The sequence below is a fragment of the Anopheles moucheti genome, chromosome 3 (genome assembly GCF_943734755.1).
Source record: "Anopheles moucheti chromosome 3, idAnoMoucSN_F20_07, whole genome shotgun sequence".
In the NCBI taxonomy this organism is placed as follows: Eukaryota; Metazoa; Arthropoda; class Insecta; order Diptera; family Culicidae; genus Anopheles; species Anopheles moucheti.
This window is the reverse complement of record NC_069141.1, coordinates 28398533-28417371: the sequence shown is the minus strand read 5'-3', so window position 1 is coordinate 28417371 and position 18839 is coordinate 28398533. Positions and strand designations below refer to the sequence as shown.

At 40.2% G+C, this 18839-nt stretch overlaps 1 protein-coding gene across 2 annotated transcripts; it reads right to left on the bottom strand.

The window, feature by feature from the left end:
* Nucleotides 1-7093: 7093 nt before the first annotated feature.
* On the bottom strand, nucleotides 7094-18377 carry LOC128305191 (ATP-dependent RNA helicase me31b). 2 transcript variants are annotated; one of them, XM_053042526.1, is made up of 7 exons: nucleotides 18273-18304; nucleotides 18092-18138; nucleotides 14958-16569; nucleotides 14811-14889; nucleotides 14058-14436; nucleotides 13068-13715; nucleotides 7094-12816 (listed from the first exon to the last, which is right to left on the bottom strand). In XM_053042526.1, the coding sequence occupies exons 3-7, from the start codon at nucleotides 15002-15004 to the stop codon at nucleotides 12647-12649; spliced, it is 1323 nt and encodes a 440-aa protein (XP_052898486.1). In that variant the 5' UTR covers nucleotides 15005-16569; nucleotides 18092-18138; nucleotides 18273-18304; the 3' UTR covers nucleotides 7094-12646. The 2 variants fall into 2 exon arrangements, with proteins under 2 accessions (XP_052898486.1, XP_052898485.1); XM_053042525.1 differs by lacking the exon at nucleotides 18092-18138 and having other exon boundaries at nucleotides 18273-18377.
* Between the last annotated feature and the right edge of the window lie 462 nt (nucleotides 18378-18839).

Sequence of the window (18839 nt, the reverse complement as noted above, 5' to 3'; positions counted from 1 at the left end):
ATTATAATTGAAATAATTTGGATTAAAGTTTCATTTGTTTAGCCTGTTTTTATTCCACTGTAAAGTTGATATATCTTGGATTAAAAATTTTCCTTACAGAACATTAGCCGGACATTACAGGACATCCGGTATTCAATTGTTGGCCTTAACACACTGTTAAGGCTTAACACGTTCAGCGCTGTGTCAAAAATCGCAATAGTTACCGTGGGACCGCTGTCAAAGCTTACTTGGTTTTTTAGTTTAGAACATCATTTTTGGGTGATACGAACAGGCAGTAACCATTAATATCACCCAAATTGTGGTGATGCGGCGCTGAACGTGTTAAACAATGGTATCTGCAGCATTACAGGGTTTCGAATCATGCAAGGGAACATTTACAACCGTTTGCAATTCATTTGGGGATATTTTCAATCGATGAAGAGAAACTTGCAATCATAAAGGGGAAATGTGCAAACATACAGGGGAATTTTACTAAAAAAACGCTCCGTAGAGCAATCTGTTAATAGTTATCGTTTGTTTTTGGCTGTATTTTCTTCGGTTTGCTTGAATTTCGTCAACAAAATCACAACAAGAATTTTAACGGACAGATTTCCACAGTCATGTTTATCACTCTAGAAATTCAACCTTTATTCGATTTCAAAAATGATTATTTATTTAATTATTTTATTTATTTATTTGATTATTTTATTATTATTTATTTATTTAATTATTCGATTGATTCGGGTGATTTTCTTTAATGTTCCAAGGTAAGCAGACTCTGCACTCCATAAAAATCCAATATAAAAGTAATTAACAATTATTTAACTAAACTAATTTGTATAATAAAATATTGTCGAAATTTAAGCAAACCGAAACCTTGTAAGCGAATATATTCTAGAGCAGTGCTTTCAAATATGTGGTATTTAAAAAAAAACAATATAAATTGTTGTTCTACAGAGGATTTCCTCAGAACATGTAGATGTTACTTTTGTTGAGAAAACCCTAAAGAACCCTCCGGAAATTCCCACCAATACGAATTCTAATGTAACTATAATACATGTAACTATAATAAAATGGTTAATGTGACAAAGAAAAGGTAGACACCGACTACTAAGAGTAGCGCGATCCGTCTCTAGTGGAACGAGGTAAAAAGCTTTTGCAATACCGCCAAAGGAAGTAAAGAAACGGACACATCCATTACAACCGTTCCATCCGCAAATGAAATGGATTTACAAATTATCCCACGTTTGCATACCATTATAATTAAGACATCAAAACGTAAATAGTGCTCTCCGGACCAAATCCCCCCTCATTTCCCCTCTCCTGTCCTGCCGTATGTGAATATTGAAAATTATCTCCATGAATCAATTTAGTGCTCCGTAGCATGAAACTGCTCTTCTCGCGAAACATTAATTCATTTTAGTGTCAGTTTGTTGAGGTCTTCCCGGAGTAGATCCTATCCTTATACGCTGCCACTTTCCCATTTTCCCACGGCGGACAAATTACCGTGCGTCCAATGTTGCGTTTGTTTGATTTGTTGGCGCAGCATCGCAAGAACCCGTGGGCCTGGCGCAGCCGAGCAGGCACTGTCGCTTTTCATAAATAACATTAAGTTTATCTCAATTAACGTTGTCACACTAGCCGATATCACCGGACCAATAATGGACGATGGGGCAGTGGTGGTGTCTTTCCAAAATGGGGATAAGCTTAATTGACTGGCTTTTGCCACGGTTATTGGCAAACAGAGGCAAAAAGTTCCCCCATCCCGGTCGGGTAACGCGACGGGTGGCGCACGAAGCTGGGAACTGGGGGTGCAAAGTGGGTTCCACCTGCCGAGCAGAAGTGCAACATAAAAATCAGCGAAAAAAAAAACAGCGCATTAAATGGTAAATATGAGGCCAGGAAACACAGGCACACCACACCATTGCATTTGGATTTGCAGCCTCGCAGCGATTGGCCTACTATCGCTTAAACTTTCCTCCATCCGGTAACCATGCCCTCTAATCAATGGTCGACTTTCTTGTTGCAACGAAACGTTGTGTCATTCCTATTTGCTATGGAAACAAGAAACTTTTTTCCCTCTGCTGTCAGGGTTTGTCATAGTGGGGTTTACTTTTAGTTTTCCACCGCGAACGGGTTTCCGGTGATTCCTGTTTTTTTCTTCTTCCTGTCACAAAATCCTCTGCCAACCAATCCCGGCAATAGTTTCCCAGTGGAGAAAAACGAGTAACAACTAAAACCGGACAAATCATCCGTTTTGTTACACATCCTTCGCAGACTCACGATTCAGTCGATTTGGCTTGACAGAGAAATAATTAAGCATCAATATTACAATACCTCTTTTCACTATTTTCACTATTTTTCCTCGTTTTCCCGCGTTCCTACCTGGAGCGCATATAAGTTACGCGTGAAAATTCAGCGCTTATTTGCAACAAAAACCGATTAAATCCGGCATACTTCATCACGCAAGATGTAGAATGACGGTTCCCATTACTGGCGGATAAAAATTGATTATCTCGATAGTCGTCGCGGGGATGGCTGTTGATGGGAATGGACGCCAATGGATCCGTTAAAATCCTTTACATACTTTATGCCGTTTTTGGCTGTGTGCCGCTTTGTTTTCTCACATCCGGAAGGATACTGGGCGCCCGGTGTGGACGATAGATAGCAACCGGGAAGAAAAATAACTGCAATAAGCTGGATGATGGGCTACACACACGTACATGGAGTCCCCGCATCTCATTAAAAGCGGTCAATCGTTTTTTTTTACGAAATACTTCACATTTTTTGGATGAAATCAGATCGGTGAAAGGTAAAGCGAAAGCTTTTCCTAGTATGGAGCATTAAATGAATACGAATTCGATGTTATATGAGAAGAATCGCCTTATCTTGGATCGATGTATACACCCGCCATGCATTTATCACTGTGGTTTGTTGTAAAAAGGGTTCTTTTTTATAAAAAAAAATAGCTAGCTCCATTTTTTTTCACTTCCTTCGACATGAGGATTTCCTAAAAAGAAACCAAACAAATAATTTATTAATCTCGATGAAAATTCGTAAAGGACACGGCCTGCGCCATCGTACTCGTCCGTCTCGTCATGCCAAAAACGGCCGTACGTACCACGCTGTACCACACAAATAGAAAGCTTTCACCAGTTGGCCATATCAAAAGGATTCATAATTCTAGTCCACTCAACTGCTCAACACACGAGGCGGTCCTTTTCTTCACCAACACGCAACACACGAAAAACACAACGCTGAGATGGGGGGGAAATGGGGAAATAATGCGCATACATAAGTCACGAATTTCTGTTTTGCTTTCATGTGCACACACTACCTATGCAAAAACTGCAACCAATCCTTTAAGGATACTCTCACGAACTTACTTTGCCGTTTCTGTGATTATTTTTTGCATGCATGATGATGATGGCGGCGGCGGTGAAGACGGTGACCCCCAATACCAGGGTGGTGGTGGTGGTGCCAATCCGATTTTCTCTTTCGAGCTATTTATGAGCGTCGTCTCGATCCGGACGAATTTGAATAATGAACACACCCGGTGGAACTCTTGCTTTGCGTTACCGCGTTCAACGCAAGGCAATAGCAGGATGGGAGGGAAAAAAAAGGAAACACATATTATGCTGAATATTCGAACCTCCCATTTTTAGGTGGGAAGGTAGGGCTCAAGTTAAGGCGATGAGCTACGAAACTCTTTCCTTGGCTCGAAAAAAGCTCGATTATACTTTTTTTCTTCAGTTCGGGAGCAAAGTATGCATGGGGTGGATGGAACGAGTGAAGTAAAAGATTGATCGGTTTCAATCTCGACCATTGAATTATTTAACAAAAAAAAGGCGAATAAAGTAAACCAACACAAAAGTCCTCGTACTAAGAACTTCTTGTGTTAAAGCGAATATGAAAGTTCAATTAGCCAAACTCAGGAAAAGATGTTAACTACTTATAAAAACGAGAGGGGGAATGATAATGAATATAATAACTGAACTCATTTTCTAAGAAACTTAGAAGTAGTACCAACACTCCATTCAAATAATGGAAAATCCATTTTCAAAGTCTAACAGCATGGAAATTGATGCATTTTCCATTTTCCATAGCTTTCATATTGGAGCTTTTACGTCTGTATTACGCACGACTTTCGTCCTGCAGTAAAGAGCTTTTATGCAGCAGAAGCTTCCTTTGCTTAGAGCAACGAACCCTGCTACTAGGAAACCATCCATTCATTACGAAACGATTTTAAGGCTAAAGATTCACGGGTTATGATGTATTTATGAAGTTGTAGTTATTTAGTTGGTTATGAAGAAGCTAGGTAAACTTCATCGCAAGAGGAAAACCTTAAAAAAAGCGATGGATTAAAAAATCGAAACTTGAGCGACGGCGTCTTGCCCTTGAAGGAATGCAACGATTGACAATAGGGATGTTGAATGCTTGACGTGACCCACCAATAAAAAAACGGAAGGAATATCATTAAAAACAGATAAATTAAGACATGTAGGATACGAATCTGTCAAAGTTTGGCGCTTTCTTCAATAAGTTGGACTGTAACACCCTTTCTGTCAATTAAATACTGCTAAATACAGATGTATTATTAGCTGCAGATCGTCGTATCGTATAGCAGTTATGGGCTATACCTTTTAACACAGGATCTGCTTCGATTATTTCGAAGGCAAAAGAAATGGGATCGAAAGAGTAACAAAAAAGCTCATCTGAGCACTAGCATGTATCTTCTTAGAAAAATCTTTTACAAAATATTTCAAAGTAATATGGCATAGCAAGTTATGTTGAATATAACCAAACCCATACTACAGGAAATGGAGACCGTAACCGTTTTAAGACCGATGAGGCGGGATCCGTTGCAAATGACATGGGGCTCGTACAATGTGTACGACAGTAACATCGACTTCTTCTCAATTTTCGTGTTACGTAATTAATGGATCCTCTGAAAGCTTCCGAAAAAACTTCCAAGCAAAAAAATAAAGCACACAATTTTCTGTGCTTTAAAACTAAAAACTGTATTTAAAAACTATAAACTGTGTTTAAAAATAAATAAATAAATGTAAATAATAAAGAAAAAACAGAATGATTTTACCTAAAGTAGGTGAAATATAATCAATGTGAAATAATTAAATTAGAATCCTCTTTTGCAGGGTGTTGTTCGATAGCAGTTTTATTTCCCTTTTTTATATTTTTTGTTGTTCTTTGTTCTTATGGGATGTTTTTTTTTGTTGCTTTTAGTTTTGTTTTTCGTTTTGCCCATACTTTCTCCATTGTTGTTATTTTGTCGAGTTGTTTTTTTTGTTGTTGTTGTTTGTCTCAGTTGTTGGTTTGCTTTTCTCTTTTTGTGAGTTAAAATCGTTTCTAAACCTATTCCTACGTTAACGTTACAAATTTCAGGTACCGTTCTCACATTTATCGTCGTTTGCCTTCTCTCGTCCAAGAAATTCAAGAGAACTGCGCGGTTCATTCTATGGTTGATCGTTTTACATGTGCATGGTTTTTACTATTGGATAATGATCTCGCATTAATTTTATATTGAAGTTCACCCACCCTCCCACTGCGCATTCAGATGGTTGATTATTTAGCCACGTATCGGTTTTAAAATTATTTCCACAAAAACATGATTGATTTCATTTGCATTTTACATGCCACTGTCTTTAGTGCCCCGCAAGTTCTTCTTCACGTTGTGTTTGTTTTGCTCTTTATCCCTGCTCTTGGTTTCTTATCACTCACTCATTAGATATTGGTTGATTGTTACATGATGTGGTGCGTGTGTTACAGATTTTTCTGATGCTATTTTGTTTCCTGATAGTTAAAACGATTTTTACTTCGATCCTACCGCCAACTCACGCGCGTGATATAACTTGTATGTCTCTCTTGGCCACTTTCTTGTTGCCTTCACTTCAGGGTTTTGGCTAATTTCGATCACACACAGACATATTACACGCACACCCTCTTTTCTCGCCCTATTCGCAATTGAAGGTTCCTTCCTGTTTTTGTACAATATGATTGGATGGTATTGTAAAAACTCGCGCTTCCATTTGCTGCTTAACACCAATAGGAGTAGATTTAGAGAAAGAAAGTCGCTCACTGCGAGGACACGACACAACACGACTGGTTTGGGGGGAAGCGGGGTTTGGTTGGTTGCGAGTGTCCTACACTCCCGTTTTTGTACATTATTTCCCCCCACTATTAGTAGTAGCCCCCCACACGCACTCACACTAGAGATGGAATTATGAGATGTATCTATTCGATGTTATTGTTCTCTTTCAGTTCATTTCTGCTTTAATGTGGGAATGAAATGTTAATTCTGCTACTACTATTCGCTCTTTTCCACCCTTATTTCCTCTCATACAGAGACAAATCGCTCATAGACGACAGCCTTTGGCCTGAATGTTCTTGTTGGCCAACCTTGAGAGGTCTGAAAGGCGCCGCCGTTATGCCTCGCTCAACTCGAGCTTCTCGTTCTCAACTTAACGTTAAACAGTAGGAACTGAGTTTCCCTTTCACGAATGAGCTTGTAGTTTAGATAATACATAGAGATCCAAGTGGAAAGATCAATGCAGCTGAAGTTAGTTTCCTGCATGTTTCAAATTTGTTCCATGATTCCCAAAACCCCATGTCTCGAAAATGTACTACTTGATCCGGCAGCCAAATATGAGATTTTCCTTCATCTGAGTCAATAGCATTACGCCGTGTTAACAAAAATCCGTAACGGAAATTTTAAAAGCAATAGATATGAGATTGTATATGCGTACTCTCATGAGCAGATTGATAAAGCTCGTGCTTCAATCATCATGGCCGTTTCTTTTTTGAGAAATATCAAGAAGGATACAAGAAGTCTGCGACGAATCGAGCTTATAATGAGCCGAAAGACAAAAACATATATTTTCCACTTGGATTTATCATTCCGTACAGTCGATTGATTGGAATTTCACAGCATCTCGAAGAGAATGCAAAAATGCAACTTCCCCTCATCCTCCCAACCCCTGCCCTCCAACCCCTCCCCCACACATTTAAACTGCTTAAAATCAAAGCTACTTAAAAACTGCTATCTTCTGTAGGCCATTCCGATCTTCATTGCTTTCCCCTTTGCTGTTCTATTTAAAAAAAAAAATCTGTATGGACGATGTAGAGTTTTTGAGTCTTCGTAAAATTTTACAATGTTTTAAAAAGAAACGGAAGTATGATCAATTTTTAAAGGGACACAAAATAAAGATCATGCACTAAAGATAGGATGTAGCTTATAGGTCACTCCTTAATCACAGCTAGTACGGGTAGAGTACGAAACAAATATACGAAGAACAACTCCGGGGAAAGTTTGACCTACTTCAAAGGAAAAAATAGCTTTGACTTTTGGGGAATCTTCGATTTGTTTATTTTTCTAAGTCGGCGTGATTGTTACTCGTTTGTCGTATGTCGGGGTAGTAATATGGTACGGAACTCACATTTATCACTGGTTTACTAATTTTAGTCGCCTTGTGTTTTTCTTCGGTAACTTTTCTTACAGTTTCATCCGTGCGGTACATTAATTACCGAAAGACACTTTTGTAATTACCCATATAGAGTAGAATGGTATAAACATACTATTACCGATCATAGTTGTGTTTGTTCATTAATGCACGGGCCAAACTACAAATCCGTCCCGGGATCAACTGGGCCACGTTAGGGACTGACGATCCGGAAATGGGTAAACCAAATGCCAGATAAGACAGACACGACAATTTAGGCAAATACCGGATCCATCGGCAGACGACGGTTGCAGAGAGCCCCAAAAGAAGAAAAAACCCTATAACGTACGCAAAATGTTGAATGTATGTTGCATTATTTAAACGGAATAACATCGCGGGGAGGAAACAAATTAGCTGCTATTATCAAACATTTTAAACCCTTTTTACTAACTAGAACGCAATGCAGCGATCATGAGCCTGCTCTGAACCTATTGGAAGATTTTTGACGGACATCGATTAGTGAAAATCGTGTGTTTCGTTTATCATACGCATTATTTTTAACGTTTGTTTTAACTTATTTTTGATTTTTTTTACCGATGTTCTCTCCCCGCACAAGCGGGATGAATTAACAGTTGCTTAATCCCAAAAACTGTACGGTCCCCTACAGCACACAAAACTTGATCTGGACTTCCTCTCCATTCGCTTTGATTCCAGGACGCATGTGTCTTCATTTCTTAATTGTCTTCGTGTAAAATGCAGGTACGTTGAAGTAATTGTTGCTGTTGTTGTTTGATCTTCTTCGTGTTCTCTCATTCCAATCGTGCGTGTCCCTACGTCAATGTAAATGTGTTTACCATACTTAATTACTACCAGTGCTAATACCTAACACATCACCACACGCCACCCCATGTGGATAGGATACCACAAAAAGCAACAGGAAATCCTATCGGTTGTAAAGGAATCTTTTCTTAAAGATCCTTCGATTTTAAAAAAATGCTATACATTTTGAAGCTAACCGTGTGCCGATTAAAGCCTCACATGTGGTAAAGCAATTGGTTGTTACCTTTGTTTATACAACTTCAAATATCTCGACTAGGCCACGCAAGCATGTAATGATGTTTCCCGTTTTTAGGTAGAAGATAAATCTCTCCAACCGAAGATTCCGTTGTATGCGAGTTCACTTTCCGCTCGATTTTATTATGATGACTCCGTGGAAGTGCTTTAGAGTTGGTTGATGGAAATTAAGCTTCGTCTCACGAACAATCACATACTTTAAACATTTTTCAGGAGATTTATCTTCCCGACCAACGTGTTACAAAAAAAAATGGCACTGTCTAATACGGCGGGTTTTGTGGAAATGCTTCGAAATCCATTAATCACCTTCGATCTCGTTTCTTTTGTTTCATTGTTCTACCTTTTAAAAGTAAATACACACACATACATTCGCCCCATTCATACATTTTCATTCGTTAAAACACTATGTTCCCACACTGCACTGATGGTCACAACATTCATTCAAATCCTATGATTTCACCACATCATCATTCATAATCACCCATCCATAATACGCGTCCACTCTCCCATTCATTCTTGACCAACACATTCATCCCGATTCACGATTATTCCAAATTAATTTTCTACTATGTATCCCTCCTCTCCATCTAGTCGAATTTGCGAAAAATGTAGTAAGAAATGAAACGCTCATCAAAACTGCAGGAGAACCATTGTTCGTTCATACAACAGTTGATTTTTCCACCATTTTTTTATGCGGGCTGGAATTGAAGTACCTCACAAGCCGAGCATGTTCTTCAAATTGGTTATTCGCATTCGACTACCTATTTCCTTCTTTCGATATCCCTGATTTTAGCTTCACTTTCGGGTACCCCGGTTTGCCACGCTTTAATTCCGATGTCTTAGCTGGCAAGAAAAACCGCAGAGGAATTTGATTGATTTGCTGCCATCCTTAAAAAAAGCACGCTTTCGGAAAGGAAGGCCATATATCTGCGAGGATGCTTCGGGTACATGTTTCCAACATCATACGTGCAGCTTTATGTAATCGTCAGTCTCTATTCTCGCAATCCTGCCTAAATCTGCACCCCTGCCATATGCCTTTTCAAAAGCATATCGAACAGATGTATAAGAACGACTATAAACCACGTGAACTGTGTCCGATTTTGTCCCTTAGGCAAATTTGTTAGACGTCCTTTTGCGTGTGCGAGATCTACACGTGGCGAACGTATTTAATCAGAGTGAAATGATGGTCAAATGGTTTAATAGCCGTTCAAATTATGACCAGCTAAATCCAGAGTCAGGACAGTTCAAGAAGCGTGCTTGCGTGTTATTTTTCTTTTACCACGTGTTCACTTGTTTTAGCATTTTAATTCTGGCAATACACATTCTTCCTTCCAATACGCCGTAGGCTTAAAGATGCATTATGTGTCCCATTGCATCAATGAAATCCTATCCAGTTTAAATCCCAGGCGAGAAATAAAGTAACAGTATCCTTGAAACATTTCCCAGAGGGGAAAATATTTGTGTAATCTGATGTTCGAAGTTCTAGCAAAAAAAACCCTCCAACCTATACGTGTGTGAAAACACAATAATGATGATGTTTTAGATCAATTTTTGTATCATTATGTTCCCAAACCCATCTACCCCATTATCTTACACCTCAAATTGTTAATTTTCCATCCGTTAATCCATTCAACCATGGTTGTATTTTTCCCTCAATTGCTTCAGTCTGACTCATTCCTTTCGCACGTCTCCTCCTTCTCTCTGTTGTTGTGGGATCGCTCTATGCTTCTTAGCTTTGCAGACTGTTGTGTTTTTTTACTTCCGTTTTTTTACAGTTATACTCCCTATATTAGCCTACATAATATGTACAATAATGTTTCCGGCTGTCCCCGTTTAATCTGTTCTCGCCGTACAGCGCTCTTTTTTAAATCTGCCTCAACTCATGCTTGCTTGTTCCAGTGCGTTATCAAAACTTGTGTCTCTTTTCATAATATGTTTCGTGTAGTTTCGTTTGAATCTTTTGTATCAACTTCTACCAAAGTTAAGATTTAATGCTTTATCTGTACTAGAAAACAAACAATGTTGAATCTGTTGTGTGGATCTTCATTGTGCTTCGGCGAAAAGCCATGTACACCTGATAGTCGTATCTCCTATATATCCTTTTTCGAATCTCACATTCGCGCCTGTCTTCTGAATTTCATCCCACAATCATACCTTCCCCGCAGTACAGATTCTGCTGGCGCGTGCTACGCAGTAGTACGCTTGCAGATAAGCTTTCCCACAGGTTTTTTTTTTATTACCCACACATACAATACACGCACACACACAACACATTCACACATTTCCGGATAAGGAAGGAAATGAACTCAACTTCATGTTCAAAATAGACCGTGATTTTGCCGGTGAGTAGAACCGTACGAACGATACGAAAATCAAGGGCAATTATCATAATACAAACGAAAAAGCATCAAAACAAGATGGAAGAAAGCTTATTTCCACAAACTATACTACCACTTTCTTTGCCCTCCGTACGGATCCTGCTGTTTTTCCTTCGGAATAATCTTTTCACACAAAATTCTTGTTCACTATTCCGCTCTTCCTGTTTGTGTTTTGTATCCGTTTTTCAACTGAGCCTTTTCCCTCCATCAATGCATTCAAACGTAATTTTGTGACAACTGCACATTAACGTAAGCCTACATCTTCTTTCGTTCTCGTTTCATCACATACTAAAATTCAAAAACTTCCTTCTGTTCTTATTTACCACAATCCCTGTATGATGCACCCTAGTTCTTCAATGTGCACCACTTTGTAGCTATGCATCTGTTCTGTTCCCTTTCTAGCTTGTTTAAACACTTCTCTCTCCACCAGTCATCTTTTCCTTGTTTTGCTGATAATGTACGATAATGATTAATGATCTCGCGGTGCGCCGAACGCGGGAGAAGTCCAAGACAGTGTATACCCACTCGGAGAAGAGAGAATGATGTTGGAAAAGGGTATAAATGTTTGTGGCGTGCGCGCTAATCAGGAATTTTGCTAAACAACCTTCGCCGAAGAATATTTGCTACAATATTTGCTGTGGTTTTCTCGGATCAAACACGCACTATTTTTACGCCCAAAACATCGATAGAAAATGTCGATTCGTGTAAAAATCAATATCGCAGTCATTTAAGTATGATGATATCGCTACAGCGCACACGAGTACCACACACAAAGCTGGAAATTAAGCGATCGATTGTCTAATGTCAAACGCAATCGGATTTAACATAAGCGAGCCGGTTGATTAACTTGAACCCCCTTAAAATATAAGCGCCCTTCATTATCAGCTTCGAGAGTGTTCTTGCGCATCGTATGGACGAATAAAGCCTGATTATCACACACATAGGCTCGAGAACGCGGTACGGTGGTGCAGAAAGTATACAATTGAACGAATGTAGTCCACTTATAGTAGAGTGCACGACGTACTGCACACAGAGCCCGATGTAATCTACCCGAAGAATTTTTCACATTCAGAACAAGAATGAATCGTTCAAGCCTTTTTCTTATAAAAAGATCATATCTTTTTCCACACGCGCACACAAGGACCCATGAACAAGAGGTATCAACAAAACAGAAAACTTTCTCGCGCATCGATCAAATTGTTGAACAGTGACAAATAACTAACGAGTTGTTTGTATCTGCTCGGTATAATGTTCTGAATAGAATGGTGACTTTTTCCAGCGTTTTACATCATTTGAAGGTGTGAAGGTACAACAGTAAGCCGGTCTTCAGCGTCAGCGTTGCGTCATGGAAATTACGACGTTACAATTTAAGATACAACATTGTGTACATCTTACGCACTCGGCGGTTGAAGATGTTACCCGTGCAATCATCACTAAGGTCTTTAATTAGTGTGTGTATGAGTGCGTTGTTGCTTAGCAAAAATTTTCCTCGGCATTACTTTTTGGCGGTTGATTTTCAATAAATTTTCTACATTTCATTTCTCTTCTCCGTCTCCCTGGTCTCTATTTTCTCCCATAATCTAGGCCCCGGGCACACACCATAGTAGTTCTGCCTCCTGTGTTCTACTCTACACCACAAATCAACTATTATACATTTTCCATTCTCATTACTTGATTTTTTGACAACAGCTTCCCACTATTCACACTCTATATCACACACTCCTCCCTCCAAGGCCCGCGACCAAACGCTTGCCTTACTTATTTACTAACGTTTTGCTCCTCTTGCGCGCTGTTCGGATCATCCGGTCGCGGTACGTACAATGCCGGATCGATCACTTTCGGGATGGGCTTAATTTCCGTGCCCAGCTCCTTCTCAATGCGATGAAGATCGAAACGATCCTCATAGGTGATTAGATTGATGGCGATACCTACGGGATCATACACAAACAATTAAAATCATTTAAACATAATGCGAGCGCTGTCGACACGGCCAGGCCGTTCCACGGAAAAAAAAATCATAATACAAGCGCTGAATTACTAGCATATTAAAAAATAACACCATCACACGAAACCCCCGAAAGACATTTCAATCGTAGAAGACAATGCTATCACATAAATCTAATTGCCGCAATAAGTGGCAAAACAAATGCTAAGACAAATACATTGGATAGATACTTACCCAAATGTCCGAAACGTCCGGATCTACCGATTCTGTGCAGGTAGGTTTCTGCCATCTTAGGGAAATCAAAATTAATTACAACGTTCACAGCCTGTACGTCGATACCACGAGTAAAGAGATCGGAGCACACCAGATTCCGACACAAACCCGATCGGAAGTCGTGGAACACACGGTTCCTGTGGGCCTGCTGCATACGGGCATGGATGTAGTAGCAGCAGTACCCGAGCTCGGTAATTTTTTTCGCCAACAGTTCGACACGCTGCGTCGAATTGCAGAAGATGATCGACTGGTTGATCTGCAGCTTCGAGAAGAGTGTGTTGAGACAGTGCACCTTCTGGCGCTCCTGCACAAACGCGTAGTACTGCGTGACACCCTTCAGCGTCAGCTCCTCCATCAGATTGATTTCGTACGGATCGCGCAGATGCTTCTCCATAAAGTTCTTCACGCTCAGTGGGAATGTCGCGGAGAACAGCAGTATCTGGCGCTCCTTTGGCAATCTCATTATGACATGATCCAGCATGCCTTTAAAGTCCTGCGACAGCAGCTTATCTGCCTCGTCTAATACTAGCATCCGGCACTGGGACATATTGGCCACCTCCTTGTCCATGAGATCGAGAATACGACCGGGCGTGGCAATGATCACTTGAACTGTGGTGTTTGCATAATGAAAAATACAAGAGTTGATATATTAGCTTCACGAGGCAAGTCTAGATCAGGAAACAGAGGGCAAAAAAATATATAGCTTGCTAACAGACTGCTACTCGTTGTTAGATGGCACGCAGTGTTAAGGGAGGGAGTATCAGATTATGTGGCAAAATGTTGGCATCATGCACACGCACAAAAGCATATGTCAATGGCTGAGGGAAATTATCATCATTAATTACACACATGCGGCGCTCATGTATTGAGTAACACGATTGAACTATCGGAGTATGTAGTTTGCGTATTTACACGGCACGCAAGAACTAACAACAACTAACAAGAACTCACCTTTCTGATAAATTCTCATGATATCATCCTTCAAGTTCGTTCCACCGGTCGTCACCATGACGCGAATGTGCATGTGCTTCGCCAGCTCGATGCAGATTTGTGACGTCTGCAGGGCCAGCTCGCGCGTCGGCACTATGATCAGTGCCTGAATGTAGTCCTTGGTCGGGTCGACCTGCTCTAGTACAGGGATGCTGTACGCGCCCGTCTTGCCAGTACCGTTCTTCGCTCGCGCCAATATGTCCTTACCGACCAGGGCGATCGGGATGGCCGCCTCCTGGATTGGAGATGGTTTCTCCCAACCCTTCTCGAAGATGCCCATCAACAATGGCCGTTTCAGGCAGAACTCCTCAAACTCGTTTCCTCGGGTATCAGTAACATCCTAATGGAAAGAAAATCGAAGAACATCAACAAAATTATTATTAGTGTCTGGTAAATCAGATTTAGATTCATGTACCTTTGAAATGAATGCATAAAATGGAATTTAAATTTTAAAGATACATGAATATTTACGGTAACATGGTTTTGGAAACTTTAATAGATCCTTCCTACGATTTAAATATTGTTTGCGTTTAAATTTCTGGAAGAAAACCTTTAATAATTTCCATTTCCGTACAGACGATGTATGAATTTATTGAGAGGTTCGACTCCTTCCCCTTTCTCCAACTCCAAGAAATCACGATTCATATGAATGACGCTTACTAATAAACATTCATTCTTGCAAACAGAAAGAAAATATAAAAATAGTCTACTCACACTAGTCTTAACTCTAGTATCTTTGGGCGGTATTTTAAGTTTGGCCTTCCATCCCATGTCACCAACTTTGTTGTTCTCGCTGTAAAGAGAAAGCATTGTTTCACGAATTATTATCCTCATTTTCAATGTATGCAAATATGTTCTTACCCTTTCTGGCTGAGATGATTATTCGAACTCAACGTTTCAGTCATCATGACGCTGATAGATTGATTTTAGCTCTTCCCACTCACTAGCTTAGCTTTTGAACAATAGAAATTCTGCTTTTTGTGCACCACACTCACTCACAGATAAACTTGCTTTGTTATTTCCTCTATACAAATAGACTAATATTTACGCGGGAATTGGTTTCTTGGTTGATTTTAGTTTAAAAAGGATAAACCAAAACGAATGGCTTTTCTTTCGCCGTAGTAGCAATTTTTTACACAGTAAGGTATATCCCACCTTAACCACCTACTGGCTAGAGGGTTTGTGCCGGGGTGGTGGAGATGATTCTTTTAGTAAGATGAGTATTGGAGTCTCTTTTGTCTTCTCGTTTTGCTTGCTACCAGACCGCTTCCCGTCGTACGATGAGTTGGCTTTACACTTAAATTTACTTTTCCACCTAAACTCACTTATGCGCTATAACACTACAAATCTAGTATTCACAATTTCTTCGCTTTTAATCTTAATCACTGTGTGTTTGCCCCTGTCGTTAGCTAAGCAGTGATTGGTTCATCTGCTTGCTTGGTTTTGTACCGCGTTCGTTTCTTCACGATGTTGCCCCGCGCCACCGATGCAATGTTGAGTACACGCCAAAAAGCTCCACAGTAATCGCGCGTTACGATTAAGTGCAATGACTTTCTCTCTTAGTGTATCTCTTGTTGTATGGAACTATTACTCGGTCGGTATTATATCTTTTCTCTCAAAGTCGCGCGACGATTTTTCACCTTCGTTTGAAACCAATCCCTTTTTTGTTCACTATTAGCACGGTTTCGCTACACATCTAGCGTCTTCTTAGTAACGTAATAAATTAAAAAGTCTTTTATTCTCACCGTTATTCACTACCAGCTGTACGTTTTTCCTTTTGTTTTGTTTTTCGTTCTTCCTGTTCTGTCTCAGTTTCACGATTGCGGATTCAGCGTTCTTTAATTGTTTGTTTTCTAACCACCGCGCACGTACTAACAATTTACCACACCACCACTTCCTCTACACTTTACGATTGTTTTGTGAAGAACGAGGATTTCTGATTGTGTTTTCGTGTGTGTTCTGTGTTGTGTACAAAATTGCACTGTATAAAAGATAGTTGTTCTGGAAACTCTTCTGCACGTAGAAGAATTGTTCCGGATAGCGGAAAACTTTTCACCGAACTGGAAGAAATTGCACAAACAGCTCAAAAAGGAGAGTATCCTTTCGTTTGCATTTGCACACGTTTTAGGCGGAAGCTTATGCTGTAGCACGAGGGGATGAAATACCACCAGAAGGGCCCCCGGGGGGTTGGACGACAAACGTGTGTGGCTGGCGAAATGGAATTTAGCTTTCTTTTCCTCTATGTATGTGTATCCTCCCGAAATGTTTTCGCACACGTACAGACACACACACACGCTCACGGTCGCTTTAAGCGGTCGGGGGGAGTGGTTTTCTATTTCTTCCTTTCGACTATCGCTCGTGGTTCTCGCTCGGTTTGATCCGGATATGCTTCCTTATCCTTCAGAGGGACACGTTAGTTTTCTGTGTCAGAATTCACACTTCAATCGTATTTACCGTTTCAGGATAATTTTCGCTAGAAATGGAAGATAAAGCACATGATCAGCACCATCATTAAGTTCCTAATTTTGTACCGATACAAGAGAGAAAAAGAACTAAAAATTACATAGCAACCACTTCGTTTTTAATTTGGTAACATAGCTACTAAAACTTAACATCAATGCCTCCTTTGCCAACAAAGTGTGACAAATATCTCTCAACCAATTTTTAGTCTTTCACTTCAGCTCCGAATTTCGATAACGAGAGAGCCTCACCAAAAAACATACATCAGTTCATCTACTATCAATGAATCCCACACCATCTGTGTACGCACCGTACGCGGTGCGTAAAAAATGAAAAGTGATGGCATAATTTATTCCACCATTTTTTCGTCGCCCTTTTATTAATGGCAGGTTTGAATTCGCCAAAACGGACGCGAATTAGATAGTGTCGGCCGTGTTTATGTGTGTGTATGCGCATATGGTTCGGCCATTGCAATGATGGTTGTGTGTCACATTACACACAGCGCGAGAAAGCTTTGCTTCCTTATACAACCCCCTGCACGAAAGGGTGGAAATACCTCTTTTCTGACCCACTATTTACCCTTAAATCCGCGATTCGAGTGTTTTTTTTTCTTCTTGTGTATCTCATCCACTTCTAACAGTGTGTGAGAATGCGTGCTACGTACAAGGGAACACAAAGTCCCAACGCCACACACACGCGCACGGTGGAGGGCGAGCAAGCAAACACAACCTCACATTTGAACAAAGATTGAAAGAATGTTCGCTCTCGGTGTGATTATGTTTATAAAACCTATTTACAATGAAAGCTAGAAATAAACGTATTTTCCAAATAACTTGCATCCCGTGTAATTTAGCAACAAAAGCTCATCTTCGCGAATATGCTTGCCCACTTCTGTGCCGTACCCGAAAGTGAGGTTATGTGTTTGCACATCTTCTTGAACACTGTGTTACCAAGCCAACATGGATGCTGGATCTTTTTTGTTGCCCGTACTATGTTCATGGCCTGTTTGTGCCCTACTAGAACAATCAACTTATAAAATACCCTTAAAAACGTACACCTCTCAGAAAGAAGCTACCTGTCGTAAAAACGTACCATCACCACGTCACAGAAAGCCTTCCTCTGCCTTATTCCCTTTGCTCAACTCAATGTCTTCGCTTTTCACGCCCTTACCAATCGGTTTGGGGGCACATTTCCGTGATAAATAAATTCCTCACAAGCTTGACACAGTTCCTAGCGAGTGATTTAACGAATTTACTCTAAAATAACACAATCAACAAGAGGCATTTAACTCGCAAAGCAACACCCAAGCCATCATCCGTTCGTGTTCCGTCCACCATTATGAACTTGCCACCAGGTAGCGGAACTTTCTCTTGGGTAACCACGCACAATGTGAACTCGTAGCGCTTTAAAATCACGAGTCTTTAGCTAATTTATCAATAAAATCTACACACGTCGAAGGGCAGACAAACAGCCTATCGAAATGACCTTCGCCGGTGACAAAAAGCCCTAAAAACCTCAACGGCGTTACGTCGCACTTTGTCCAAAAACTCCTGCTGCCACACAAAACGTACAATGACGGCGGCTGCCATTTACAAAGCGAAGCGCCGATGAAGTCGTCCATTTTTTGTTGAACGGAAAAAACGTGTTTTACTGTAATTTAAGTCTTTCAATGTGCTGCAAAATAGATTCCTAAACTTCCGGTATGTTATTAATTACCTTTTTAATGATTCCGCTTCTTTCGCTCGGTTATAATTTTCGCTGGGAAATATTTTTTTCACTTGGAACTTTTTCTCTCCGTTGCTTCTTTCTCGATTCACCAACAATTCTATACTGCGCTACAGTCGGGTACTTTGCTGCTCGACGCTTACAAACTGCACGAATGTAATGTGCTCGACTAAATTGTGTTTGCCTGAAGGGGCGTATACACGTGTGCACCAACTTTAATTTTTGCTAACCATTTTACAATCGTTAAGTAAGGCGTTTTCTCTTTGTTTCGTGCTTCGCAGATTGAAACTTTTTGCAGATTGAACTTCGGGGGGGTTTAACTTTTTGTTACGTAACATACAATAAGATTATACTTAGATTCCCGCTTCATACTGTATGTATGAAAAATTAACTTATATTACGGATTTTTATACAAATTCTATGTTATTTATCTACTTGTTGATTGTTTAAAGGTCAAGTCAACTCATCGATACTGATTTCCACTAAGATGGTGATTTTAAATTCCGGTTTGTAGCAGTGTCCCATATACCCATTGTCATATAACAAGCATCGTCGACT